This window comes from Leopardus geoffroyi, chromosome E1 (assembly GCF_018350155.1).
Source record: "Leopardus geoffroyi isolate Oge1 chromosome E1, O.geoffroyi_Oge1_pat1.0, whole genome shotgun sequence".
Lineage (NCBI taxonomy): Eukaryota > Metazoa > Chordata > Mammalia > Carnivora > Felidae > Leopardus > Leopardus geoffroyi.
The window spans coordinates 29,692,286-29,720,185 of NC_059330.1; the positions used below are offsets into that span (position 1 = coordinate 29,692,286).

The 27,900-nt window shown below is 42.5% G+C and overlaps 2 protein-coding genes across 3 annotated transcripts in view; one reads left to right on the plus strand and one right to left on the minus strand.

Moving 5' to 3' along the window:
• Positions 1 to 645: 645 nt before the first annotated feature.
• DGKE (diacylglycerol kinase epsilon) lies at positions 646 to 27,892 on the minus strand. Of its 2 annotated transcripts, XM_045488300.1 has the most exons (12): positions 27,779 to 27,892; positions 26,847 to 27,323; positions 17,197 to 17,356; positions 15,303 to 15,422; positions 13,363 to 13,506; positions 12,931 to 13,088; positions 12,548 to 12,599; positions 11,202 to 11,315; positions 10,125 to 10,196; positions 7,739 to 7,866; positions 6,950 to 7,061; positions 646 to 6,105 (listed from the first exon to the last, which is right to left on the minus strand). In XM_045488300.1, the coding sequence occupies exons 2-12, from the start codon at positions 27,299 to 27,301 to the stop codon at positions 5,926 to 5,928; spliced, it is 1,695 nt and encodes a 564-aa protein (XP_045344256.1). In that variant the 5' UTR covers positions 27,302 to 27,323; positions 27,779 to 27,892; the 3' UTR covers positions 646 to 5,925. The 2 variants fall into 2 exon arrangements, with proteins under 2 accessions (XP_045344256.1, XP_045344255.1); XM_045488299.1 differs by lacking the exon at positions 27,779 to 27,892 and having other exon boundaries at positions 26,847 to 27,763.
• The window catches only part of CE1H17orf67 (chromosome E1 C17orf67 homolog), a 37,901-nt gene continuing 37,143 nt past the window's right edge, over positions 27,143 to 27,900 (plus strand). The window contains exon 1 of the mRNA XM_045488304.1: positions 27,143 to 27,247. The gene's annotated coding sequence lies outside the window, so the exon portion shown is untranslated. The remainder of the gene's footprint in view (positions 27,248 to 27,900) is intronic.

The window sequence follows — 27,900 nt, forward strand, 5'->3', positions numbered from 1 at the left end:
TCTATACGATACGCTGTTGGTAGTGGGTGTGTTGATGATGCAAACACAGCAGGAGGGACCTGGCATCAACCTTTAGCCCCGAGCTCACAATCTGTAAAGTGGACTCAATAACATCTACTTGCAGCACTGTAGATTATAATGAGATAAAAGCAAAAACATCGAGCATACGACCCAAGTGACCAATAAATGTGTTAAAACCCTAAGAAGTCGAAACACGGACCTGTCTGGGGTTCTTTAGTTAATACAGAGAGCCTTCCTTGTGAACTTCAGTGGGTGTCCTGGCCAAGCAGGGTAATTCATCTTTAAACCTCATGATCAAGAAAAGGTACATCATGTTTGGCATTGTCTGCTTAAGATAAAAAGTATGCAAGTGACAGTGAAATTTTATTTTAAAAAATTTATAAAAATGGACTTTTGGATAAAAATGACAAGAACGGATATGCATTCGTTTGTACACTCTGTGCCCCAGGCTGCAAAAGCCACGCAGTAGGGCTCTTTTTCTATTCTCCTTTCTGTCACAAGTACCAGACCCAGAGCTTGCCACACTCTCTGTCCTGCTGTAGATCAAGGACCACTCTGTGAAACTAACTCAAAGCTGCTCATTTCATCTCGTTGTGTCAAAGAACAACACGGGATCATACTTTCTGGAGTGCTGCACTTTAACTTTTATTAAAAAACAAGCAAAGGTGTTCCACGTATCAGTGCTTTAATTCACATTTCTCAGTAGGCATCGACCACAACACGGAGCAAACCCAACAAAAGCAATTCAGTAACACAGGGTGCTTAAGTGGTGTTCGTGGTGTGTGGCCCGGTGGGGGATGGGGGTGGGGGGGAGAAGCGCGAGGCCAGCTGGCTGAGGAGGCGGAGCCACCCCAAGTGTCCACACCGTGGGCCAGGGAGCCAGTTCAGTCAGCTCACCGGCGAGCGATCAGGGCGAGGATCCAGGCTGCTCGAAACTTGTATAGAATAGAATTACAAATCAGAGCGCCCATTCATCCGTCGGGCTCCTTCAAGCAGCTCAAATTCGAGAGGAAAACTACCAGCAGGGCCCAGAACGAGAGTGGAGAGTGAGGGCAGCACACGCTCTGATGAGCCACCGTCCTCCGACTATACCCCGCCTGCCCTTCCTGCAGGTATGTTCTCACACACGGTGAGGTCCGCACATAGGACAGATGCCCTGTCGCCTGATTAGTGTGAGGGGAGCAAGGATAGCAACCTAACTTCCCAGCTCTCCTTTTCAACCTTCCACATCGGTCACCAGAAAGCACCACAAGGTGGAAATTTCGTATGGTTTATCTTGCTCAGTGCGTTCTGCTTGGACACTTTCCTTTACCGGAGGGAGTCCAAGCCCCGGCAGACACCGAGGAAATACACCTGCATTTACAGCTTCTAGGTCGCTGACTTTCTTCAGACCTCTCTGCAGATGGCTAAGTGCAATCATTTATGTTTTGTGAGCTTCTGTTTGAGAGGGGGACATTTTTGGATTCTTTCTCCAGATCCTTGGAACGCACCTCCTTCATTCCTGCAAGCCTCAGGCACAGACTACAGTCGGGGCCGTGGGGGGTGGGAAATGTGTATGTGTATTTACTAACTAAAATGAACTAAATACTCAGACCATTTCTATACTAACATTAGAAATGTGAGGAACAGAGGTTAAGCCAGTGCTTTACTATTCAAAAAAAAAAAAAAAAAAAAAAAAAAAAGAAAAGAAAAGAAAATGCCTTTAAAACTTGTGAAATAGCCAGATGGTCATATTCCAAGCAGCAAGACCTTCAAAATATTTTTTGTCAAAAAACACGAGGTTTCTGAATATGTAAAAATCAGCAGAAAATTAACCAGGTGACAGAGTCATTCACTGAGTAGTGGCTTCCAAACCCTTTTAAAAAGTATGGAATCCTTTTTTTTTCAAAAAGAGGCAGAATTTTATTTACTGAAATCTTACCTTAAGCAGCATCCAGTGGGGGGGCTGCACCGAATGAAGGGAGAAAGCGGGAGCCCCTTGGGGGTCCATCCCACTGGCCCCTGAGCACCACCTGTTCTCTAAGACTCCCTAGATCAGTTTCAAAACCTGTTTCCATGTAAGAATCAGAGGCTACCAATTTTTATGTAATAGCGTCCAGATAAATATATTAATTTGGATAGGATAGGACATGAACAAATCGTTCACAACATTCCTTTAGGAGAGAGATTTGTGGGGGAAGAACGCAGTTAGCGGAGTGAAGGAAAAACAATTTTAAGAACATCTGATTCAATTTTCCTGCATGATATCCATCCAGCAAAAGCCCTGGGTGAACACATGAGGTACAGACCAGTCGCTTTAAAAGTGTCAGCGCGCATCAGAAGCACTCGAGGTGCTTGTGAATAAAAGCACCAAGGGTCAGCAGGGAAAAGCCTCATGGGATTACGAAATGTCTATGTCCCATCAGAGACCCTGATTCATGACGTCAGGGGCTGGCCTTCGGCATCAGAGCTCCTCAGGTGATTCGGACGGACGCTGCAGACAACTGGTAGATCACACTTTGATAAAGAGGAGAGAGGCCTTACAGGGAAGATGCGGGAAAGCTAGGGCATACTTTAAAAGCAAGCGCAAAACCACTTCTTCTGTCTTGCTGCTGGGAACATGCCTTCATTCGGAGTGGGACAGAGTAACGACACTCTTTTCTTTTTAAGTTCCTAGATATATTTTTTTTTTATAAATCGACCTACATTCCATTGTCCCAAATTAGGTAGAATTAAAAACAAATCTGAGTATAAAGTGCTGGTTCTTGCTTCAATGTTATGACCTCAAGGAAAAACCACACAAAACTATCACCTATTCTACTGACCTATTTGGCCAAATAAGTACAAATGATGTATTCGGATCCACATGAATCTGTAAATTAACATAACCTTTACAGTTTCCTAGTTAGTGCAAATTTAAAATTCCATAATATACAGTAAATACAATTTTACTTTACATTACAAATGCAAACTATTTTTCTTTTGACATGCTGGTAGTGTTCATTTTTACAACGCAAAAAGGACTTGACAATTTCTGAGCCACAGAATATTTTACAACTCGAAGTAGGCAAACATATTTCAAAAAGCAAATACGACACATTCTGACACACCCTAAAAAAATAAAAATAAATAATTTTGACTATAAAATTTTTATAAACAGTAGCTACATTAGGGGTTCCCAGCTAATTGCTGCAGAAAACCTAAAACCCATTTAAGGTCGTGTAACCTCACTATCAGACAACTTGTGTTTTAAAACACAAGTCAGTTTGATTTCTATGCAACATAAAAAGCACTGAGAAATTATCACCATCTACTTATGGGGTCCATAAGAGCTGCCAGGTGTTCAGTGTTTAAGCCACAAAGTTGAAGGGGTTAGGAATGTAGGAGGACAGTAAAGGGGGAGAGGAATCTGAAAACAGACATGGAGCTAGGCTTCGCTTTATGTATTTCTTCCTGAGAACACAGAATTTGTTTTCGTGTTTAGTCAAGACAATTTAAAATGGAACAGGAAAATATTATGGCAAATGATTTTTTTGTAAAGTATAGAATCACTGGTCATGTCAACAACCGCTACTCTTAAATATACTTAGAATATACTTGCAACATGAGTCTGGTAAACTATCCTTTTGAAAACAAGACCCGTGCCTGTACATTTATTTGAAATGCTGGACAAATGTGCCTAAAAAGTAAACGGACTTTGCTCAAATAAGATGTGTGATGACATGGTATTCAAAAATAAGTTTCCTAAATGAATCTGAATGACTGAGACTAAGGTAACGGAAAAGCTTCATGAAGGGTCAGCAGGGAAAAGCCTCATGGGATTATGAAAATTGAAAAAAACAATGTGTTTAAACAAGGGTGTTGTATATAAACCTGTTCTAGATCCGATGTAACATTATGGTTATTACAAAAGCTTTCTAGCTATTTTGATGATTTGAATTCTGGCATCCCAAACTATTTACTTTGATTCTACAATTAGCACTGTGGAATTATAGTAAGATAAATTGTAGCCTAGATTTATAAAATGGGATACCTGTAACAGTGTCGACCATGAGTTAAGGAATAAAATTCGTTCTGCTCAAAACAAGATCGGTCCATAAAAGAAAATCTACAAAACTCTGCCACCAATAGCGACAGGTTCCCTACCATGAAAGGTGTATGAAAAGGTGAAAACAGATCCGCTCGCAAAATCTGTCAATACTAGAATTTACCATCTCCTGTTGAGATGTGGAAGAGGTTAACTGAAGCAGAATCAGAGTATTTTATATAATGTACTGACCACTGTATCACTACTAAGTTTTTCCTTTAAAACATGGCTTTGGCCTGAAGGTGAATGAAATTTAAGTTTAATGGCGATTCACGGATGGTAGATTCATAATAGATCCTTATAGGAAGCTAATGGTGTTTTGGGGGATACAGTCTCGTCTTTCAGAGATTAACGTCATGAAAGACCACCAAGCCCGCAAATGGGCCATTTGTTAGGAAAACACCAGGCTGGTGGCCCAGGGGTGTGCCTCACTGGCCTGAGGGATCAGGCGGGTTCACACCAGGAGAGTGCCATCTACTGGGGAACCATGAGACCAGCCCTTCAATCAGTTTCTGGCAATTGAGAGTCAAATAAAACAATGAAACAAAACTTTCAGTTACGTAAAGGTAGTTTGCCAGTGCTTTCATTCTCCCTCTTTTTAAAAAATATTGAGAAATGTTTCCGAAGAATGAGAATATCTGGATGATATTCCAGGAAAATTAAGTTATGGGTTTTACTTCTTTAGTCAATAGGCTACATTTCTGATTGTGACTAGCTGAATTTATGTGACGAATTTAACTTATTAAATAAAGCCATATATTGTAAACACTAAACACAAGTATACCACAATGAAGAAAATAAATAAATAAAAAAAATCTCTCTCTCATTTTAAAATAAATACGATATAAACATTTCAGCACAGGATTCTGTCTGTTTCCCCAAGGGGAATTTCTGTACTTTGGATATAAAAGACTACTGTACTTCAAATACTACAAGACCACTGAACTTTTAGAAGTTACTAATCATTATCAAACTTCTTTTGAGCAACTAATAGGCCAAATACATTTTCTGTAGTACTTTTTTTCAATTGTTGATACTGTCTCTTACTCAGGAGAAACTGGTTAACAGTCTAGCTTGGAAACTTTCAATCCAAAGTGCTCTGAGTGTTAATTGTTACCTATTCAACTGTGTGGCTGTCTTCTGGCTCCACAGGGTCATAAATGAGATGCTGAATTTCAGCTCAACGTGGTCATTAACAGGGTTAACCAAGCAACATCTGGGGGTCTCAATCTGCTCCTAAAAGTTATATAAAAAATTTAAGTAATGTCCTCCTCTAACACTTCTCCTTTTTAGGTTTCCTGGAAACAGATCCGTATGGATCCACACAGTGCTAGGCTGAGAAGTCTTCGGGGGCCAGCCGCGGCGGAAGGCCCTCACTAACCCAGGGGGTAGGACACCAGTCATCTCCGTTCAAAAAAGCAAGTTAACTTTTCAAATGTTAGGATGGTGTCACAACATTAAGAATTAAGATGGCAATGATTCTTCCACCTACATCTTGTCCATCAAATGTGTGTTCAAGAATAAGGAAGGAGAGTGTGGACCTCAGAGCGAGTCCTGCTCTCACACATCAAGCCATGACAAACATCTCACCTGCAAGTCATTAGCCCTCTGGGACTTTGTAAAGTTAGTACTATACAACGGGACCATTTTGCTGAAAAAAGAACAGGCATCTGTAAACAACTGGCAATTTGGCTGTTTTTGGAATTGCTATTTACACAGATGTATACCCATTCTATTACTGGTGAAATTAAGACCAAACAGCTGATAGAGAATTTTACTCCTGGACAAATACGTATCTACTTGTTTGGGAGAATTCTAAACTTTCATTCCTCATCCATCTACTCGGTTTCCTTTATGTCCTCTTGATCTGAAGTACTGGAGATATCATCGTCCGTCTGTTCTCCAGAGAAATACAACATCAGTGCGTGTGTCTTGTGAGTTATGGTGACAGTGCAGGGGCCCTGGGCCCACGGCTCCCCATCGACCTGCATTGGCATCATCGAGCACTTCAAAATCAACTGGTATTAGGGAACAGATAATTAGAAACAAGTAAGTCCCCAGAAGCTCAGAAAGGTCTTCCTTAGTAATATCATCCACAGTCCCTTAACTTTTCTAGGGACATTTATGAGCATTTCCTTCTTAGAAAATTAATCTGAATATATCTTTTTTTTTTTTAAACGTTTATTCATTTTTGAGACAGAGAGAGAGACAGAGCATGAATGGGGGAAGGTCAGAGAGAGAGGGAGACACAGAATCTGAAACAGGCTCCAGGCTCTGAGCTGTCAGCACAGAGCCCGATGCGAGGCTCGAACTCACGGACCGCGAGATCATGACCTGAGCGAAGTCGGACGCCCAACCGACTGAGCCACCCAGGCGCCCCAATCTGAATATATCTTTATCATCAGTTGTTTAAGGGATTCTTTTCCACTGAACACTTTGTTTCTTCCCCATCATATTGAAGCCTTTGGTGGAGGCTGAGTGACAGTGTGGGTGTAAACCACTGTTTATTTATTTACTTCTTAGAAAAAAAAATCTTAATTTATTTATTTAGAGAGAGATAGAGTGCATAGTGCACGAGCAGGGAAGGAACAGAGAGAGAGAGAGAGAGAGAGAGAGAGAGAGAGAGAGAATCTGAAGCAGGCTCCCTGCATTGCCAGTGCAGAGCTTGAGGTGGGGCTCAATCCCATGAACCCTGAGCTCATGGCCTGAGCCAAAATCAAGAGTCGGATGCTTAACTGACTGAGCCCCCCGGGTGCCCCTGTGCACCACTGTTTCTGGAAAGCTACAGTGGGTATTTCTTTCGCTATGGATCAGGGGCTTAGAAATGGGACTCAATGAAATACAGAGCAATATATCACTTACCCGCACCGTATGTGCCTGTCCTATTCGAAAAGGGTTTGCCAGTTTCACCTGAATCTGAGCACAGTGGAAAGACCCATACACTCCAACGACCTCTAGCAAACCGTCATCATGCCTACAGTTGGAAAAAGGACACATGGATTGTGTGATGCAATGAAGTAAGATCAGTCACGTTAAGACAAATACTTTTTCACAGTGGTGGACAATCAACTTATTATTTAATAAGGTATTCATATTAATGACATATACAAAAATAGAAATTTGAAAAAATATTAGTCTATAAACAACAGTGCCTAAAAAAAAATTTTTTTTAAGTTTATTTCAAGAGAGAGAGAAAGCACAAGTCAGGGAGGGGCAGAGAGAGAGAGGGAGAGAGAAAGAACCCCAAGCAGGCTCCGCACTGTCAGTGCGGGGCCCAACGCAGGTCTTGAACCCACGAACCACAAGATCATCACCTGAGCTGAAGTCAGACGCTTAATCAACTGAGCCACTCAGGCACCCCAGATTGCCTTTTTTTTTTTTTTTTAATGTTTATTTTGAGAGAGAGAGAGAGAGAGAGAGAGAGCACGCGCGTGCATGTGAGCAGGGGAGGGGCAGAGAGCAAGTGAGAAAGAATCCCAAGCTGACAGTGCAGAGCTGGGCGTAGGGCTCGATCTCATGAACCCATGACACCATAACCTGAGTTGAGATCAAGAGCTGGACGCCTAAGTGACTGAGCCACCCAGGCGCCCCCAAAACAGACTGCTTTAAAGAAAACAGTGTCATAAAAAACCCAATCATAAATGTACATACCTGGCTAGAGGGTAAGTCTCATCTCCCATCCCTTCCCACAGTCTGCAGCCACCGCCCCAGTAGCCGATGTTCAGAACTATAATACCTTCCAAATTGGGCAGTTCTACTCGCTCACCATCCAGTTCTAGCTTTAAAGAAACACAAGTAGTGAATTACTACAGGGCATACTATTTCTGCACACTTCCACCAAGGGTTCACCTCCATCCGCATACATACAGGATGTGACAGACACACGTGTAGAGAAGACTATTTCCTACCCGCACCCCCACCCCCCACCGCCGCCCCAGGAATCAGCCTTTCCCATCTGTTCAGTGGTTATTACATCAATTATAACAACTTCATTTTTTTCAACTAAGGTAAAATGACACAGTTTTTGTTAATCTCATCTTTTTCAGGCCTTACCCAATTTGCTGTTTCAGTGGCACCCGACACCCTTTCCTGAACTACTCCCTCCCTTCACTTCTGGGAGTCAGACCCTCCTCCTCTGGGTGTTCCTCCTCGGTCACTGCTGAGTTCCACCTCCCGCCTCTAGCTATGTTCTAGGCTCCTCTCTCTTCTCGGGCCGCAGACTCTGGAGGAAAAAGCCAGTGCGATGTCGTTAACTGCCATCTCAGCGCTGACAGCTCTATCTTGCTGGTCCAGGACAGCGAACCGGGCCAGATTTCTGGATCCTACTGCCCATAAAACGGTTCCAACCAGTGGTGGCACCTGCAACTGCTGGGCGCAAGACTAGTTAACACAAAGCATCTTCCCTGCGGCCCCTACTGTCTACCTCCCAGGAAAGAGCACCCCCGTGGGCCTCAGGTGCCTGGGCCGGAAACCTGGGGTCATCTTTGATTTCCTCACCTTTACCCTCTACTTCCAAGCACCTCCCCTCTCCGTCACTCCGGACAGTCCCAAGTCCAGCACACCCTCACCTCTGTCCTGTGGGTGCCTACCTGGCCCGTCTCTCCTCATCTTCATTGCTCTCAGAGCAGGAAATTGAGCACTTAGGGAATGCAAATGTGTCATCCTGACTGCAGCCCTTCTGCGCTTGACTGGAGCTCAGGATGAAATCCAAGTTCTTTCACGGGCCAGTACGGCCCCTCTGAGATTTGGCCTCTGCTCCTGCGAGCTATCCTCCAGCTGGAGCTCCCTTGAATACACCATGTTCTCTCTCACCTCTGGGCCTCTGCACATATGCTTCTTAATGGAGAACAATTTCCACCTCCTTTTTCACTCAGCTATCTCTTATTTAATGTTCAGATTCCAGCTCATCACTTCTTTCAGAAAGACATGTTACAGTCACTTTCCCTAGACAGTCTCTCCAGCCCCTCGGTTATGTACTACCCTTATTTATTCTTGTAAGATTTCCTAATCATGTCACCTGTCACACTATCCTGCAGTGTGCTTTAAATGTTTTCTTTCCCTCTACACTGTAAACTCAGTGAGAGCAAGGGATTTATCACTGGATCCCCAGTACCTAGGACAGTGCCTGGCATCGTGTAGGTGGCTTCACAAATAACTTTTGTATAAATAAAATATCACACAAAACAATAAAGCGTTAGCATGTTTGGCCATTCCGCCAAGGTTATCAAAGCCCAGGATGAAGCAAATGTAATAAAGGGCAAGGAACTTTTTTTATGGCAAATCTTGCCATTCCTCCTGCGCTGTGGCCGCAAAGTGTGTGAGCTCAGTGTTAGCCTAATTGCCCGGCATACGTATCATCAGGCCCCTCACGCTCCCTGCTCACTTTTCTCTCTTCCTAAGCTCTTGCCCTTTTATTCTTTTTACTAGTTTTTACGTTTCTCTGTACTAATGTGTTTGTTGGTGCTGTTAACCACTACAGATTCTTTCTGGAAGCAACCAAGGAATATACACAAGATTTTGCCGTATCATGACGTCAGGTATATTGTAGCGACAAGCACTCATTAATATTCTGTTTTTCCTGCTCCTACATCTCGACTTTGCTTTGTATAGAAGAGAGACACATCACAATTGTCATATAAACTTTGCATTTAAACTTCCTCTGAGAGTCCATGATGAGTCGGGTACCACGTGAAGATTGCTTCACATTTGTCATCAAGTGTGAATGGAAAGCTGCTCAGTACCAGTTCAACAGACCGGAGGGAGATAAACCTGGGTTCAAATCCTGGTTATGTGTGCCTTTGGGCAAATTATTTAATTTCAAACAGTTTTCTCTTCTGCATAATGGCAACAGAGTAGTGCCTGACTTGTAGGATTGTGGTGACAACGCAGTGGGATAATGTGTATGAAGCACTTAGTAAAGCGCCTGGCCCACAATAAACATTCCATGTATGCTAGCAAAATATGTTAACAGAAAATTCAGCATTTTTCTTAAAAAAAGGTTATAATCCAGAGACCACCTAAAACTTTAAAAGCTTACCTCAACTTTTTTATTCAAATCTTTACATTCTTGTACCAAACAGTCTTTGGTTCCATAGAACAAGTAAACAGCCTAGGAGAAATGGACAGCAAATGGGATATTAAAGCAACCTAATGAGCTCGTAAGCAAGATAAGACACTGAACCAACGATCCCTGACGTGATCATCGAGCCTTGCTTGCTTACAGTGGACTAGGTTCTCGTGGGGAAAAAGGACGTGTTACTTCTGAGCTGAAGTAGCCCATTTTTCAGTAGCATGTGCCTAAATGGTGCTTTCTCCCAGTTTATCCAAAAAGCTACATTTTATAAAGAAATACTGTATCAAAATTAGAAAACTCCACCTTTTCCTAGTACTTGAGATCACTTAATGAAAGGAATAGAGACACATCTAAAGGACACTTGTAATCACTTCCGAAAATAGAAAGGTTGATGGAAGCTCTGAGATGTTAATTACTAATCGTACAAACGGCAACACTTGCGGCCTTAGTAATTATATTAGTAAGAGGTAACTATTTGTAAATGTGAACTACTTGTAAAACTGAAACCAGGAGCAAAACCGCTTCGCATTAAATTTTTACATCCTGTTGCTCAATCACCAAAAGCCATTAAAAAAAAAAAAAAATTCCAAAGTGAAACTTGCACCAAAGGAATCACTTGTAGTAGGAGTCAGAGTGGTGAGCGTAGGTAAAAGCCGTGGCAAACGAACTGCTCCCTCTCTTCCTTCATCTGCATTTCGGAGCTTTCTGAAGCCAAAGGAATCTATGTTTTTCCCGTTCAGGACTTCACCAAAAGTTTATCCTGCCTGCCTAAAATTCTTTCCAATGTTTGTTGCCATTTAAGTAAGATAGGCTATTGTGAATTTCACTTAGTTGCTGCTGGAGCAGAATGTGCTGTGGAACATTCTCCAAATTGTAAGAAGTTTGCCACAGCCACAAAATACTTCAATAACAAAACAGAGCAGGTGAACGTTTCCGTAAGTAAGTTCTATCTGAATCTACTTGGAAGAGGGCTAGATATAATTGAACTATTTTTACTGTACCTTCAGTGATAAGCAGGAAATGTTATTTTATCCAACACACCTTATTAAGAATTCTGCTAGAAAACAGAGATGGTGCCTTCTCGCGATGAGCATGAAAATTGAGAGCCATGAGAGCATCAGGTCCAACAGAAAAATAGTTGTTCATTGTGAATTCCTGTGAAAAGGGGGAAGAATGAACAACTGCAATATGCTTCAATCTAAGCCTGTTACATATGTGTAATCTGTTAAATCTCAGTCTTTATGTTCTTTATCAAAATTTAATGCTTTCTGCATTTACATTTCACTTAGAGCTGATGCTACCTATCCAGTGAAGTTTCCATAAATAAAGCTTCGGTTCAAAGGCCAATGACAATCCACATAAATTTCACTTTGCTTTTCTGAGTAATGTGCTGCACCTCAGACCTTATCATCGAGAATGGCTCTACTTTGCACCCAGGTTTCTCCTGTATGCCCATTACATCTGCTTTTCACTTTCACTGCAACCCCCAGGGTCTCAGTTTCTGTCCGTGTCAAGCCAGGATGTTGGTCCTTGCTTAATTTATTTCCCAGCCCAGCATGAGTGCCTCAGTCTCCATCCCCAGCTCTGTCTTGTTCCTGAGCACTAACTAAGCCTGTATTTCCAACCCCCTTCCAATGTGCCACAGCCTCAAGGCTGGTATGCCTCCAATCTAACTCCTTTTCCTCTTACTCAAACCTGAAACTCTTTCTCTTTGTATCCTGGTTACGATCATTCCCACACATCCAGCCGCAACAATTAGAAATCTGGCATAACGTGTATTTTCTCTCTTGCTCTACTACCGAGCTGCCAAGGGTCGATCACTTCCACCTCTACAATGTTTTTGCTGTCTTCCTGCTAAAAGTCCCCGTATTTTGCCCTCGTGCAACTTTCAAGGCTATTTTCACTCCACCCCCAGAGTATCTTTTAGAAAACACAGAGCTGATCTCCGCAGTATTTGCTAACCATGATTTGCGTCCCCAGGATCGATTTCATCTGCCTGGAAAGTCTTTTGTTCCTTTCTCTGTCCATCTAAATTGCGTTTACCTTTTAAGGGCCACCTCACCCATCTCTTCCCCTGAAACCTCTCCAGCCCGGATCTGCCAGGGAGGCGCTACCCGCACTCACAACGTGTTTTCCCCCACAGCCCTCTTTACAGGCCAACTGGGGGCTGAGCACGTGGGTTTCTCTTCTGCTCCATAACCGGCCCCCAGAGGGAATAAGCACCGCGTCTCTGTATCCCACCGCTGTGCCACACGTGTACAAAGCAAAACTGCTTTCCAGAAATGGGCACTAACTTGCACTTGTGATGAATTTGAAAAATCCACTATAAAATGACGGACTAGTTAAGAGTGCTGAAATCACGTGCAACTGAGGCCCAGAAAACATACCTTGGGTTTTCTTAAGTTGTAGTATCCTTTATTTGTTACTTGAACTTTCCATCTAAAATACAGAAGTTAAAAAAAAAAGGCAATTATTATCAAATTAACTGCCACTTAACTTTGCAGTCCTGTAGATGAAGTACTTTTATTAAAATAGCATTTGAAAAAATACGCACACCTAAGTGACTACACAAATTTTGAGATGAGTGCTCTACCTAATGTGACTTCAGTCCTTATATAACAGAATAAAACCCCAGCATCGTGGATGAGTACAATTAACACAGTCTTTTACATTTAAGTTACATTTTGTAACTACTTCAAGTCTTCATTTTTAGACCAAACAATATTACCGAAGCTCCAGAAATCTACTTTTTGGAGGAAGTAAAACTCACCTATCTAGTTTAATTCCATCTGCTTCCATCACATTTCTTAAGACCTGAGCGACGGGGATCTCTCCCGCGTACCCTGTGCCCCAGCCCAAGGTATTGGACAGATCGTTGCCTGTTCCCAGAGGCAGGACTGCGACTTGCGGAATGTACTTTTCTTGTCCCTAGAAAACGGAAGACGTGTGTTGGGAGTTTTCTCTTCAGATGATTTGTGGGGTAATGTTATTTGGTAAAACTTGTAGACCAAAGCAAGAGAGACACAAATATAACAGCTGTATGTTGTTTTGCTGAAGGTTATAGGAACTGCTTAATCATAACGTTCAAAATTGGCAATGTCTTCTAATAATTATCTGCGTAATAAAAAATGTAACCATAATACTGTATCCATTATCTCGGAACTGCTTCTGCGAAGGGCACGCAGGTCTTAAAGGTTGATACCTTAATCTTCATTTCGTCGACTGCGTCCAGGACCCAGCCCACCGTGCCGTCCCCTCCACAAACAAGCACGCGGGCCGAGTGACAGGGAAGGAGAGTGCAAAGCTGCAGGGCTTTCACAGGGGGGGTTTTAGTTACATCAAAAACCTAGAAGTGAAAGAAAAAGAAAACTTATTTGTATCCCACACTATCCTCCATCTGTGAGGATGACGTCCCCCCAGATAAGTATGGATGCGGTTAGAGAACCACACGGGCTACGAAGTGCCTAGTGATGCGGCAGACTGGGATACTGCGGCTCGTCCGGACGCTGGCCCTACTCACAAGTAAGCCTCGTTCTACTGACCAGGAAGTTGAGGTGCAGGGAGGTTAAATAACTTGCCTGTGAGTCCCCCAATACTTAAGTGTTGACATACACCTTCAGTCCTATAGTCTATCCATTACACGACACTGCCTCTTTCCTGTTCACGTGAAACCAGAATGTGCTAAGTTCACCCTTAGCACATTACTTCATATTTTATAGTGGATTTTTCAAATCCATCACTAGTGCAAGTTAGTGCACATTTCTGGAAAGTAATTTTGCAACATACATACAATGATGTAAAGATGCAAGGACCCTTGATACCTCTAATTCTGTAAATGATCTAGGAAAACATTTCAAAAAATGAAAATGCCTGTTTATAAAGGTATTCAGTGTGGCATTATTTATGGTTGTATAATTATGAGACAAACTCAATCTCCAACAGCAGGAGCCTGGATAAACAGGATATATCCATTCAATTAGTTATCTTCATCATTTCAGGTGTAATTATGAAGACTACATCACATCAGGGACGAATGCTCTTTAAGTACTGAAAACAACACAAATTTTAAATCTAGAGTATTGTTACTGTGATGTTAATATGTAGACGCACAGACAATGCATGCAAAGAACACGGACAAATGAAAACAACCGATGTATTGGTGTGGGGAAACTGCAGGTGATTTTCTTTCCTTTTTTATTACTTTTATAATTTCCTTAAGTATCTATTGTTGAAAGGGAAAAATACAAACGGGAAGGAAAAAAATTATTGTGTTTCTGATTGTCGCAGGAGTTGTTTATAAATGTTTTTCAAAGTAGAAGCAGCCAGCATGTAAACTCAATGCTGCCATTCTTTTATTCTTCTTGTTTAAACTGAGGCACAATTTATATATATGGAAATGCGCTTTTAAAGTGCACAATTAAATGGCTTTTAGTCAGTTTACGGAGCTGTGCAGCCACCACAATCCAGTCTAGAGTGTTTTCACTGCTCCGAGAGGGTCCCTCAGTGTCTGGGTGCACTCACTCCCATTCTGCAGCCCTGGCCTCAGGCAACCACTCACTCCTCTGTTTCTGTACATCTGCCTGTTGTGGACAGGTCACATAAAAGGGACATACCCCGAGGGTCCTTGCACCTGGCTTCTTTCACTTAGCATGGTTCTGAGGTTCGTTCATGGTTGCATGTATGCGTCGTACCTCGTCCCTTCCTATCACTGCGTGATACTCCCTTGTGTGGGTACACATTTGGTTCTATCAACTTACTGGCGAACGGACAGTTAGGTTGTTTCCACCTTTTGGCTATTATGAATATCGCTGCTATGAACATTTGCATAAAAGTCTCTGCGGGACATATGCTTTCACTTCCCTTGGGCAGACTGCTAGAAATGGGATTGGTAGGTGGTAGGGTAAATTTATATTTAACTTTTTAAGAAATTGCTTCACTTTTCTAAAGTGGCTGCACCATTTTATGTCCCCACCATGAGAGTACCTCTTTCTCTATATATGTGGATGGCTTGATACTTTTATAATTCTTTCTTAAAATCAAGTGATGACTGGTTTGAAGCATTAACCACCATTACAACTTAGGGAAAATGAAAAGCTAAGCATGAGAAGATTAATACAGAAGGAAAGTTTTCTCTTTAGTTACCTGGACTGGGTTTAGGAGGATCCTAAATTCTCCCAGCAGCCCTTCTCCCATGTTAGTTCCACTACGAGAGTTGGCCAGGATTATTAATGGGGTCCACTGCTTTCCAAGCTTAGAGGCTAGCTAAAAAAATTAATGCGAGTGAAAAGGGTTTAATATCTCAAAGATGGTGAGCAATAAATTTTTCTTTTTTAAAAAAATGTTTACTATTGTCGAGAGAGAGAGACGAGTGCGAGCAGGGAAGGGGCAGAGAGAGAAGGAGACACAGACTCTGAAGCTGACACAGCAGAGCCGGACGCAGGGCCCAAACTCAGGAACTCTGTGTGAGATCATGACCTGAGCTGAAGTCAGACGCTCAACCAACTGAGCCACCCAGGCGCTCCAGCAATAAATTTTTCATTTCTTGGTAGCAATAGTGCTGTAAATACGCTGGGCAAAAAACAACTATCACACTACAATGAATACATAAATCAAAGAATTCTAAGAATGGAAAGGGAACTTATAGATGAATAATTTAACTCGCGCTTCACGTATTGTTAGAAAGTTTTGACTTAAATTGAGTTAAAAATCTGTGTTTCAATAACTTTCATTCATCATTCTAATTTTGCTTCCTAAGGCAACCAGAAATAATGTTATTTGTTCTTCCATATAACTGTTGTGGTCAAACACCTGAAGCATTGTATCTTTCATCAGTTTCGTCTCCTGGGCAATCCATTTTACATCCTTTCAACTGTTCACAGCATGGACAGAGGTCTTCTCTGCTCTCTTACCTTAACTGTCCTTCTCTGGATATATTCTAATGTATTTTAGTTTGTAAGGCTTTTTTTTTTTTTTTTAATTAAAAAAACATTTTAAATGGTATACTCAATTAGATTCAAGAATCCAGATTTATACAAAGCCCAAAGTCAAATGAAATTCGTATTTCTCTAACCTAACCCTTTCTCTCCTCTCCCTTCTCCTTGTGGATGTGAACAACGATGATGTTCTACAGTTTTACTTAGTGATTCTCACCCCTTATGATCTTAGATTGAAATCAGACACATTAAGGCACTGTATGTACGTTAAAAAAATATGTACCATAACATTAAACATAATATTTAAAAATTTTTAAATGCCTTTTTCTTTGGCAGGACTACTGTCAAAGATGACACTTAAGATATAAAACCCTAAAATAAAATAAAATAAAATAAAATAAAATAAAATAAAATAAAATAAAATAAAATCCTAACTTGGAAAAGACATAAAACTGAATTTCGAGATAAAATAGTTCAACTATTTTGGCATATTCAAGTAGGAAATAAATGCAAATTTTTACAGTTATCCCTTAAGAACCACATAAAGACTGAAAGATACATTTAGATCAGTTTCTACACACATACATGCTGCGAAGTGTTGACAGCTTTAAAGTCCAAATTATTTGTTGGAGCATCTAATGCTCCAAATAACATAAAGTTCCAAATAGAAAAATTCTGTTAGAACAATGTGTGAGCAAAATCCTTGTTTTCTTTTCACTGATAATGATAAAGAATTTCCAATCTGGCTGTTTATCAGAATTGTCTGAGGGCCTTAAAGAAAAATACAGATTCCTGGGACCTACCCTCGGCCTCCTAATCAAACCTGGTGATGGAGGTGGAGTCAGGAATCTGCATTTTTAAAAAGCTCCCCAAGTGATGCAGGTGCAGGCAGGGATTTAGAAACCAGTAATATAACATTTCCAATTTCCCTTTAGATGTGAAAGGACTCAAGGGCCGAACTTGGTGGCACAGCTCTAAACACTGGGCAGGGCTCTGCAGCCCACGGTAACGATTCTTCCCTCAAGGCCACCATTAAGTGTCACACAGGGACTCGGGCAGCTTTGTGAAAATCAATTACATAAGGAAAAATGAACTCGGCTTACCACCGCATAATCTGTTTTTTTGTCTTTACGCATCTGATTAATAGAGGTCAAGTAACTTGGTGGAATGATGAGATTTTTGAATTCTCCAAAATCACACTTTTCGTTCTTTAAACTATTTTTCATGCACTCATCATGTACCGTTTTCTGACACCAAATGCACCTGAGGGAAGGAAGAAACAAAGACAATAATTAATCTTAAACCATAATTTCACTGATGTGCAAATTGATCCTTTAGTAATCTCACCACTATTGGGCATAAAATCTAGCAAAGGAAAGATTTATAACTATCTGCACAGTGAAAATGAGCAATAAAGTTTGAAAATACTTGGCAGTTTAATAGCGTTTTTTAGAACTTAAAAAAAGAATGTTACTTTGAAGAGAGCTCACATGCGCACATGGGAGCAGGGGAGGGGCAGAGAAACAGGGAGGGAGAGAATCCCAAGCAGGCTCCATGCTCAGCGCAGGGCTGGACGCAGGGTTCGATCTCCTGACCCTGGGATCATGACCTGAGTTGCAATCAAGAGTTGGATACTCAACTGACTCAGCCACTCAGGAGCCTCTATAACTTTATTTTTATGTTTTAGAAAGTGAGAGAGAGTGGGGATGGGGAGAGGGAGGGAGAGAGAGAGAGAACGAGCAGGGGAGGGGTGAGGAAGAGGGAGAGAGAGAATCTTAAGCAGGCTCCACGCTCAATGAAGCACCTGATGCAGAGCTCGATCTCATGACCCCGGGATCATGACCTGAGCTGAAATCAAGGGTCAGACACTCAGGTGCCCCTAACTGTGATTTTTTTTTTTTTTTAATTTTTTTTTTCAACGTTTATTTATTTTTGGGACAGAGAGAGACAGAGCATGAACGGGGGAGGGGCAGAGAGAGAGGGAGACACAGAATCGGAAACAGGCTCCAGACTCTGAGCCATCAGCCCAGAGCCCGACGCGGGGCTCGAACTCACGGACCGCGAGATCGTGACCTGGCTGAAGTCGGACGCCCAACCGACTGTGCCACCCAGGCGCCCCCCCCCCCCCAAAAAAAAAAAAGTGTGGTCTAGGGACACCCGGGTGGCTCAGTCAGCTGAGCATCCGACTTCGGCTCAGGTCATGATCTCGCCGTTTGTGAGTTCCAGCCCCACATGGGGCTCTACGAGTGCAGAGCCAGCTTCAGATCCTCTGTCCCTCTCTCTCTGTGATCGCGCTTTCAAAAATAAATTAAAAACGTTAAAAGAAAAATAAAGTGTGGTCTGGAGGCCCTCAAGATCCTTGCAGGGCGACTCTGAGATTAAAATCATTTTAATATTAATACCAAGATGTTATTTCATCTTCCTTCTCTCAAGTGTGTGCAGACCCAGTGCAGCAGCCGACAGGAGGATCTAGGTGGCCTCTAAACCAAAGAAATGTACCAAAAAGGTAGAATAATGTCACTCTTCTCACTAAATTTTCATAAAAATATTTTGTCACTTTAAAAATGAGTATTTAAGCAATTTCCCAGTTTTAATTTATAACATGGTAAATGCCAGTAGACATATCCACATAAACAAGAGTGGGTCTAGAACAATGGTTCTGTATTTTAATTATTTGTGCTTTGGTTGAAATAACGTTTGTGAGGCCTAAAGTCCTTGCTACTTAATTAAATGCCCCACTGGCCTGGGTCTTCGTGTTCCTCGGGGTCCAGTCTGTCCAGTTTGAAAACCTCGTAATTTATGACCATCTGAAAATATTTCAGTAGATATAGCCAAACAGTGCATTTCTTGTTGGCAGTTAATACAAAACCTCTCTATGTTTGTACTTGAAATATAGACAGAAGATATGTGCATTCAGATTTGCCTCTCTGGATATGAGCGTGAAACAAGCAGAGAATAGTGCTGGTGAAGGTCCCAGGTTTCTATTATTAATCTGCTAAGACTTTAATCCAGTCACAGATAAGGCAGGCAGAGCTGAGTGTACAGACAAAAGCAGGCCGGCAGAAAATAAATGAATTAAAAAAAAGAGACAGAATAAAAGTCTTTTGCCCAAGGTCAACCCTTTTGGATTTCTATTTTAAGGTTGTTTTTTTCCGGTGGATGTTCAGATTTCTCAACTGATTACTGCTATTTACTCAGGAGTCTTATTTACCCCTGAAAGAAGTGTTACCTGCATGATCCGTTAGACAGAAAACTGTAAAGTAACTTGCATATGTTTAGTGAATAGTTCCTTTCAGACTAAGCTTGAGACCACACCATTAACTTTACAACAGGGGACTGTAATTGAGAATAATCTGAAAGGGTGCCCCTGAATTATTTCACACTTCTTTCCTCTGGGAAGAAAAGTAGGATGAGAGGGCTGAGAAGAATATCTGCTTTTTATCCTATGTCCTTCTGTATTGCTGCGCTGCTTGAGTCTCTAAAAACCAGAATACATCCGTCAACTACCTATATACATTTTTAAAAATACATTTTCAATAAGATAATATCAGCATATGCTTGAGAATTTCGAAAATACAAAGAGACGTTAAATAAAAATCATCCAAAGACAATAAATCTTAACTTTTTGCTGTACTTTTCAGGGTTTTTTTTTTTTTTTAACATTTATTTATTTTTGAGAGACAGAGAGAGATAGAGCATAAGCAGGGGATGAGCAGAGAGAGAGGGAGACAGAGAATCGGAAGCAGGCTCCAGGCTCCGAGCTGTTGGCACAGAGCCCGAAGCGGGGCTCGAACTCACGGACCATGAGATCATGATCTGAGCTGAAGTCGGATGCTCAACCAACTGAGCAACCCGGGCACCCCTGTATTTCTCAGTTTTACTGTGCATAGATGTGTTTCTCAGTTATGATATATGTACATCTGGACAGTATTTTTCTTTCCATGTTATCATGAACGTTGTCCTATGCCATTAAACATTTAAAAAAATATGGTTTGTAAAGAATGTATAGTACCATACCATATGGATATATAATTTAACATTAAAAAAATAAGACATTTATTATTTTTTAATTTTTAAAGTTTTACTTTTTTATTTTGAGAGAGAGAGACAGGGAGAGAGAGAGAAAGAGTGGGAGCAGGGGAGGGGCAGAGAGACAGAGGGAGAGAGAGAGAATTCCAAGCAGGCTCCGCACTGTCAGTGTGGAGCCTGATGGGGCTCGATCCCATGAACTGGGAGATCATGACCTGAGATGAAATCAAGAGTCAGACGCTTAACTGACTGAGCCAGCCAAGTGCCCCTAAAAATAAGACATTTAGATAGCTTATTTTTCTAAGTATAAACAACATGAAGAACAACCATAAACGAGATTATTTCCCTTGAATTCTAAAAGCCAAGTTACTGACTCAAAGGGCATGCATTTTCCTAAGACTGTTTTCTTTTTAATATTTTTTTGAGTACAGTTGACACATAACACGGACATTAGTTTCACAGTAACCAGTATGTGGTCCATCTGTCCAGTGTGCTTGTTACCAGTTCATCGAGATGTCTATCATGTCTAACACTTGCTAATCCTGCACGTTAGTATTTTAAATTTTTTCCTTGATAGAAAACACATTTTTTTGTTGTTTTAATTTGAAGGCTTTTGATCACTAGGTGATGTTGAATATTTTTTGTCTTCTTCTGTGAATGGATTCATGTCCTATAGTCACCTTTTACTAGGTTTTAATAATTGCATGCACTTTTGATTTATGTAGGGTATTAGCCTCTTTCCTGTCATATTTATTGCAAACTTCTTTCGGTTTCTTTTAAATTTACTTTTTAATGTACTTAAGTTTATTTTTTGATAGCTCCCTATTTCCCTTTGGGGTTTACTTAAATGCTTTTAAGCCCTGAAGTCCTTCACTATTTGCAAATTCCCACCCATTCAGTTTTCACACCCATGTCTTTAATTTAGTGCTTCTTCCGGGGCTACAGGCTCCACTGAAAATCTCCTGAAAGGGTGAGGGTTTCTTGGAATCTTATCCATCTGTGAACTAAGAGCCCTTGCTTTAACCCATTTGGAGTTTATTGTGGCAGATAGTGTGCTTTGAAGACCTCACTTTCCCCCCCAGAGAATACCTGTCCTAGCACCATTTGTAAAACAATCTTTTCTATTCCCACAGACTTGGGACACCTTTATCATTTACTGCATTCTCATACATTTCAGAAAAGATTCTTTTAGCTAAAATGATGGCTATTATCAGCCTTTGTTCTTTAAAGGTAGAGCCAAAATGCTTACTAGTTACTCAACATTATACTTTTCCTTACAAATACTATATTCAAAATTGAGAATTGTCTCTATGTGTTTTGTAATTAGTGTTTAACCTGATCTAGATTTCAAACCTGATGGGAAAACAAGACATTACTAATATAGTGTCTTGATATTTTAGTTTCAGCGATCATGTCACTGACTCATTGCTTGTGTTTTTGACATTTTAGACCTACACAGAAGTCAAAAGAATAGCAAAGTGAATACCCTTAAATCAACCCTTCACTCTGATTCTTAATATTTTTTTCCCACATTTGCTTTATCTCTTTGTGTAAACTCACATATAGCTAAATCGTTTGAAAGTATTACAGACATTATGAGATTTTATCTTTCAATATTTCAACAAGGATTTCCAAAAAACAAGGATAGTCTCCTTGCTTTTTAAAATGTTTTGTGTTAGAATTTTTTTTTTACAGTAAACAGATAAACAGTAAACCACCTTAATAGTTCAGTAAGCAAGCTTATCTTTATCTAGAGTTCATCATTTATTTATGGGATTTTTCTTTTGGTGTAAAATTTACAATTAAATATACAAATCTGTACATTTGCTGAATTTTGACAAATGAACATTTTCCTATAACTAAAACCTTTATCAAGACAGAACATCACCCTATGTGCCATTTTTATGCAGGTGTATGATAGCTTTATTTAAAAAAATTTTTTTAATGTATATTTATTTTGAGGGAGAGGGAGAGAGAGAGAGAATGAGTGGGAAAGGGGCAGAGGGAGGGAGGGAGAGAGAATCCCTAGCTGGCTCTACATTGACAGCAGAGCCTGATGTGGGGGTCGAACCCTCAAACTGTGAGATGATGACCTGAGCTGAAATCAAGAATCGGACGCTTAACTGATTGAGCCACCCAGGTGCCCCTGACTGCTTTATTTTTTAAAGAAGAAGCTTCACAGGGGAAAAAAGAAACTACAGGCAACACTTCTTAGAATTTTTTGTTAAGTTACCTGTTCAGGATAGCTCTCTTCTTTAGTATGCTAGAGGAGGTGGCAGAACTATACACGAGGTTGAGATGTTCATTTATTTATTTTTTAAGTTTTTAAATGTTTGTTTATTTTTGAGAGAGAGAGCACACGAGTGAGCTGGGGAGGGGCAGACAAAGAGAGGGAGACCCAGAATCCGACGCAAGCTCCAGGCTCCGAGCTGTCAGCACAGAGCCTGACGTGGGGCTCAAACCCACGGACCGTGAGATCATGACCTGAGCTGAAGTTGGACGTTCAACCAACTGAGCCGCCCAGGTGCCTTGGGGTGTTAAGATATTCACACCATAACGGGGGTTGGCCAACTATAAATACGTCTGCCACCTGATGTTGTGAATAAAGTTTTATTGTAGTATAGCTACACCCAGTCATTTATGTGTTGTCTAGGGCTGGTTTTGTACCATGACAGACAGTGAGTTAAGTAGTTATGACAGACCATATGGTCTGCAAAGCCTAAAATACTTAGTTATGACTTTTCATAGAAAGGTTGTCCACCTCTACTCTAGAAAATGATCTCGGAGGGGCGCCTGGGCGGCTCAGTCGGTTGAGCGTCCGACTTCAGCTCAGGTCACGGTCTCGCAGTCCGTGAGTTCGAGCCCTGCGTCGGGCTCTGGGCTGATGGCTCAGAGCCTGGAGCCTGCTTCTGATTCTGTGTCTCCCTCTCCCTCTGCCCCTCCCCTGTTCATGCTCTGTCTCTCTCTGTCTCAAAAATAAATAAAAACGTTAAAAAAAAAATTAAAAAAAAAAAAAGAAAATGATCTGGGATCTTTCATCATTTCAGATAATTAAAGAAATGAATAAATACATACCGACAGAACACAGAAACATACAGTTTAAGATCAAAGTCAAGACTAAAGTGGCCAATGTAATCACCTGCTAAAAGTCAGAAGCTTTGTTTCATTAATCAGTGTGTGTAAGAGGCATAGGATGTAAGGAAGAAAAGCTTTGGAAGCTTTTCTTACATAGGATGTAACGAAGAAAGCTTTGTTTCATTAATCAGTGTGTGTAAGAGGATAGGATGTAAGGAAGAAAAGGCCTTATAAATAAAAAAGCACCTTAAGGGGGCGCCTGGGTGGCTCAGTCGGTTGGGCGTCCGACTTGGGCTCAGGTCATGATCTCGTGGTCTGTGAGTTCAGGCCCCTTGTCGGGCTCTGCGCTGACAGCTCGGAGCCTGGAGCCTGCTTCAGATTCTGTGTCTCCCTCTCTCTCTGCCCCTCCCCCGCTCATCTCTCTCTCTCTCTCTCTCTCTCTCTGTCAAAAATAAATAAACATAAAAAATAAAAAAAAAACACCTTAAGTTTCCTTAACAAGAGATGGGTTACTATAAGGAACAAAGGGTTATTTAACAAATATAATGAATACTTATAACACAATTCCCTATTTTAGTCAGGTGACAGTTAAGAAAAAAAGGAAGGATAGGGAAGGAGTGATACGATACTAGGTGCAGAGACACATTATAGTGGTTGGGGAAATATACACGAAGAGAAAAAAACCTACAGGGAAAGTAGAATCTGGCACAGCGCCTGAAACAAAATACATAGATGCTCACCGTGTGAAAACTGAATCAAGACTGAATGAGTATAAATTAAAGGGCCTCTGTCACTTATTCGGCAGAGCTGAACTGGCCCGCAAGCTTCAAAATCAGTTACTACCTGGGTCTTTATAGTTCCCTTAAGACTCATATTTCTGTAGTGATACAGACATGGTAGAAGCCCTCGCCAGGGCTGGGTAAAATCCAGAGGGACGGTCTGGCTTGTGTTTAAAGTTCTAATAGATAGTTTATTTTCTTGAAATATCTCATTCCTATGGAAGGTCAGAGCATTCAGTAACCCTGCATAATGCTATTGCTAAAATACAGGAGAACACTGCAGAACACGCACAACTTCAGGGCGCCATGCTCTTTTCTCCTGGGAGTAACAAGCATTTCCTAAATTACACAGAAACAATCCCCACCCGTGGTGAGGGCCTCTAGCAAGCTGAGGACAGACTGTTGAGTATCTGGTAAGAACTCGTGAAAAAAAGATGTATCATCACATTCACTGTGTACAAAGGGGAGGACACAACATTAAGGACAGAGGCTGACATTGTAAAAGGTACATACAACTTTAGAATTACCTGCAGGGCCTGCCAGAGCAAAGACTGCTCGTCTCCAGCCCAAGTTTCTGATTCAGGGGGTCGGAGGTGGGAGTAGGGTCACGAAGAAAATAGAAGATGCTTAACTGAATTTCAACTTCAGATAAACAACGAATGATTTGGGGGGATATAAGCTGGCCGCAATACTGCAAATGTTTTTGTCTTGTTTGCTAAATCTGGCAACACTAGAATTTGCATTTCTGGTTTGGGGAACCTACTTTGAGAACCACTGCTGGTTTGGGAAACCTACTTTGAGAACCACTGAGATATCAGATATTATATCATCAAAAAGGAAAACTCTGGGCCTGGAGGTGAGTAGATCAGGCAAGGGTTCCTGGAGGAAAGGACACAAGACAAGTCTCTAAGGATGCCTAAAAGCTAGCCAGGGGAGGAAAGCCTTGAGAAAGAGAAGGGAAATATGAAAAAGCCAGTGTTGCTGGTGCTTAAAGTTTAACGCAGGTGGTGGCAGGTAAAAACTGGAAGGGCAGGCAGGGTCCAGAGAGCACGTCAGCCCCTGGGCACCATGTTAAGCACCTGAAGGTTATACTGAAAAACCATCAGGGTAAGTGACCAGGAGCAACTGAAGGGGTAGGGGTTTAATTAAGCAGAGGAGGGACTGGGTCAGATATGCTTTTTTTTTTTTTTTTTTTTGGTGCAAATGCAATTTTTAAAAAAGTGCTTATTTATTTTTGAGAGAGAGAGAGAGAGAGAGCGGCAGAGAGGTAGGTAGAGGCTCCAGAGCAGGCTCTGCACTGACAGCAGAGAGCCCAATGAGAGGCTCAAACTCACCAACTATGAGATTGTGACCTGAATTGAAGTCTGACACTTAATCAACTGAGCCACCCAGGTGCCCCACTTTTTTTTTTTTTAATGTTTATTTTGAGAGAGAGAGAGAGAGAGAGAGAGAGAGAGAGAAAATGAGTGGGGGAGAGGCGGAGAGAGAGGGAAAGAGAGAATGCCAAGCAGGCTTCCACCCTTAGCGCAGAGCCAGATGTGGGGCCTGATCCCATGACCGTGAGATCATGACCTGAGCTGAAATCAAGAGCTAGACGCTTAACTGAGTCACCCAATCGTCCCCAGATACTCATTTCTAAGAAAAATCATTTGGGTGGAAGATCAGAGCACTATTATTCATTAAGGAGTATCTGAAGTGCAGTTCAGATATTTATGGAGGCCATTTTTATCTAATTCTACACAGACACCAAGAAGGGAAGGAAATAATATGCCAGTCATGTCTTCTTTCCAACTAATCCCAGCTTTTGAAGACTAAAGCTTAACTATAGAGAGAGCTATTAAATTTATTTAAAGACGCTGGTAACCTAGCTCTCATTGATGCCAAAAGTACATCTAAAGTCGGAAGACAAATTAAAAAAAAGATTTTGAAGTAAAAAAAAAAAATAAAGATGGAAATAAATAAAAAAGTAACTTTATGTAGTGTCAGCTTTCTCTTTTAGGTCTTAAACATATTTAGGGCCCTTTCTACTTGTCAGAAATAAAACTCAGGACAATGGAGATGTCCAGACTTCAGGCTGAGACAAGGCTAAGTGTTAGTATTCCTAACACTATTCCTAACACTGACTAAAATTCGCTCAACTGCAAAATGAGTTAAAGCAGATGATCTGCGGGAGCAGCATCTCCTTTTATTATGAATCTCTAATACTAGCAAAGAGCATCTTCACCTATTTTCAGAGAATATTTAAGAATGTTCATGTGTTGTCTAATGTGTGTCTATTTAGAAGCCATCAGAATATTCTTGGCTTAATCCAAGACTAAGATGCTACCAGTCCTAAGAAGGCCATGTGGCAAAAGGAGAATCCTTTAAGTTTTGTCTTTCATCACAGCACCAACATCTATATTTGAAAAAGATAATTCAAGTGCTGCCATGGAATGATGCTTGTTTTCACTGTCCATTCATAAAAGGATGCTGAGGAGAATCAGTTTTGTGAGTCTAAGGAAAAGTCAATTTGTCCACACTTCGTTTTTTCTCACTTAAAATGGAAATAATCCATAGTAACAAAAGCGAAAACGTAACATGGTGGCTATGAAATATGCAGTACTTAGAGGCCTCTGGATCAAAGTTCAGTGCCAAGTTTTATTACCCAAAAGGGCAGGGTGGCTGAGGAGCGGAGGCTAGATGTATCATCTAGGCAAATGATACTGCAAAGCTGCCCTGCTTGTCCAATACCCGGGATGTTTATTAGCTTGGTTCCTTGAAGTGGGCAGTTGAGGCCATTTGCAGAGATCAAGGTAGGTCTCTAGCGCACTCTGCGAGATCCCGACTCCTACCCCGCATCCTGGGACAACGTGTACCCAAAAAGGCCGTACCTGTAATCGCAGAGCTTGGGTTGGCTGCCGCACTGCTGCTTGCAAACCACGCAGCAACTGCACAGGGGCACGTTGCCCCGGATCCAGTGGTGGGGCATGGCGTCCAGGGCCCTGCCGTCACTCTTAAGCATGATCTCCTTGCACGGGAAGCGCTTGTCGGCCTTCTTGAGGCAGCCCTCGTCCACGCGCAGCCCGCAGCAGTCGCAGAAGGCGCCCAGCAGAATGTGCTGCGTGCACACGCAGCAGTAGGTGGGCTGGCTGAACAGGTCCGTGTCGCGCCACCCGTGCTTGCTCTTGCGGAAGATGTCCCGGCGGTGCAGCTGGCGACGGGACCGCTGGAGGCTGCACCAGAAGGTGATGAACACGGGCAGCAGCACCGAGCACAGCGTCCACAGGATCAGGTGCCCGTCGGCAAACAGGCCCTCGTAGGGCGCCGGCCGCTTCTCCCCTTCCATCTTGTCTAAGGCCGATTTCTAACTGGGAGACAAACAGGCGGGGTCCGCCCGGGGCTCGCGTTCCCCGCTAGCCCGCCCTCCGCCTTTCAGGGGACACCGAGGGCGCCTTCTGCCCGGGTGGTCCCACGGTCTCCAAGGGGGAGCACGCACCGCTTCTTCCCCGCCGCGACCCGGGGGCCTCCCGCCGAGCCGCGCCGAGGGGGCGGCGCCCAGCGCTGTCACGCTCCTCCCCGCGCCGGGCACGGGGTCGCCCACAGGAAAAACGGATAGGCTGCCCTCCGCGGGGACGCGGCCGCGGAGCTGGGTGCCCGGGTCTCTGGGCGCGGTGGCGCACGTGGGTCGCGCGGCGCCGCCAGCGTTCGTGACCGTTAGTTCGCTGCCCGCACTCCCCTCCCGGGCGCAGCCGCTCCGCCCGAGAGCGGCCTCCCGCCGGCCCCTCCCGAGGCCTCGCGACCGGCCCCGCCCCTCAGGCCCTACCTCGCGTGGGCGGAGGCGCGGCTCCGGGACCAGGCTTGGGGCCGCCCGCGCGCGGCCGTGCGCGCGCGCGCGCGCGAGCAAACCTCCGAGGCCTACCTGCCCGCCGACGCCGACGCCAGCGA

Excerpts from the sequence above, each read along its gene's own strand:
- DGKE (XM_045488300.1), bottom strand. The coding sequence starts at position 27,301 with ATGGAAGGGGAGAAGCGGCCGGCGCCCTACGAGGGCCTGTTTGCCGAC. Across the intron at positions 15,423-17,196 it reads AAAAAACAGATTATGCGGTG|CTAGCCTCTAAGCTTGGAAA; the intron begins GTAAGCCGAGTT and ends TAATTTTTTTAG. Across the intron at positions 11,316-12,547 it reads ACAACTTAAGAAAACCCAAG|GAATTCACAATGAACAACTA; the intron begins GTATGTTTTCTG and ends CCCTTTTCACAG.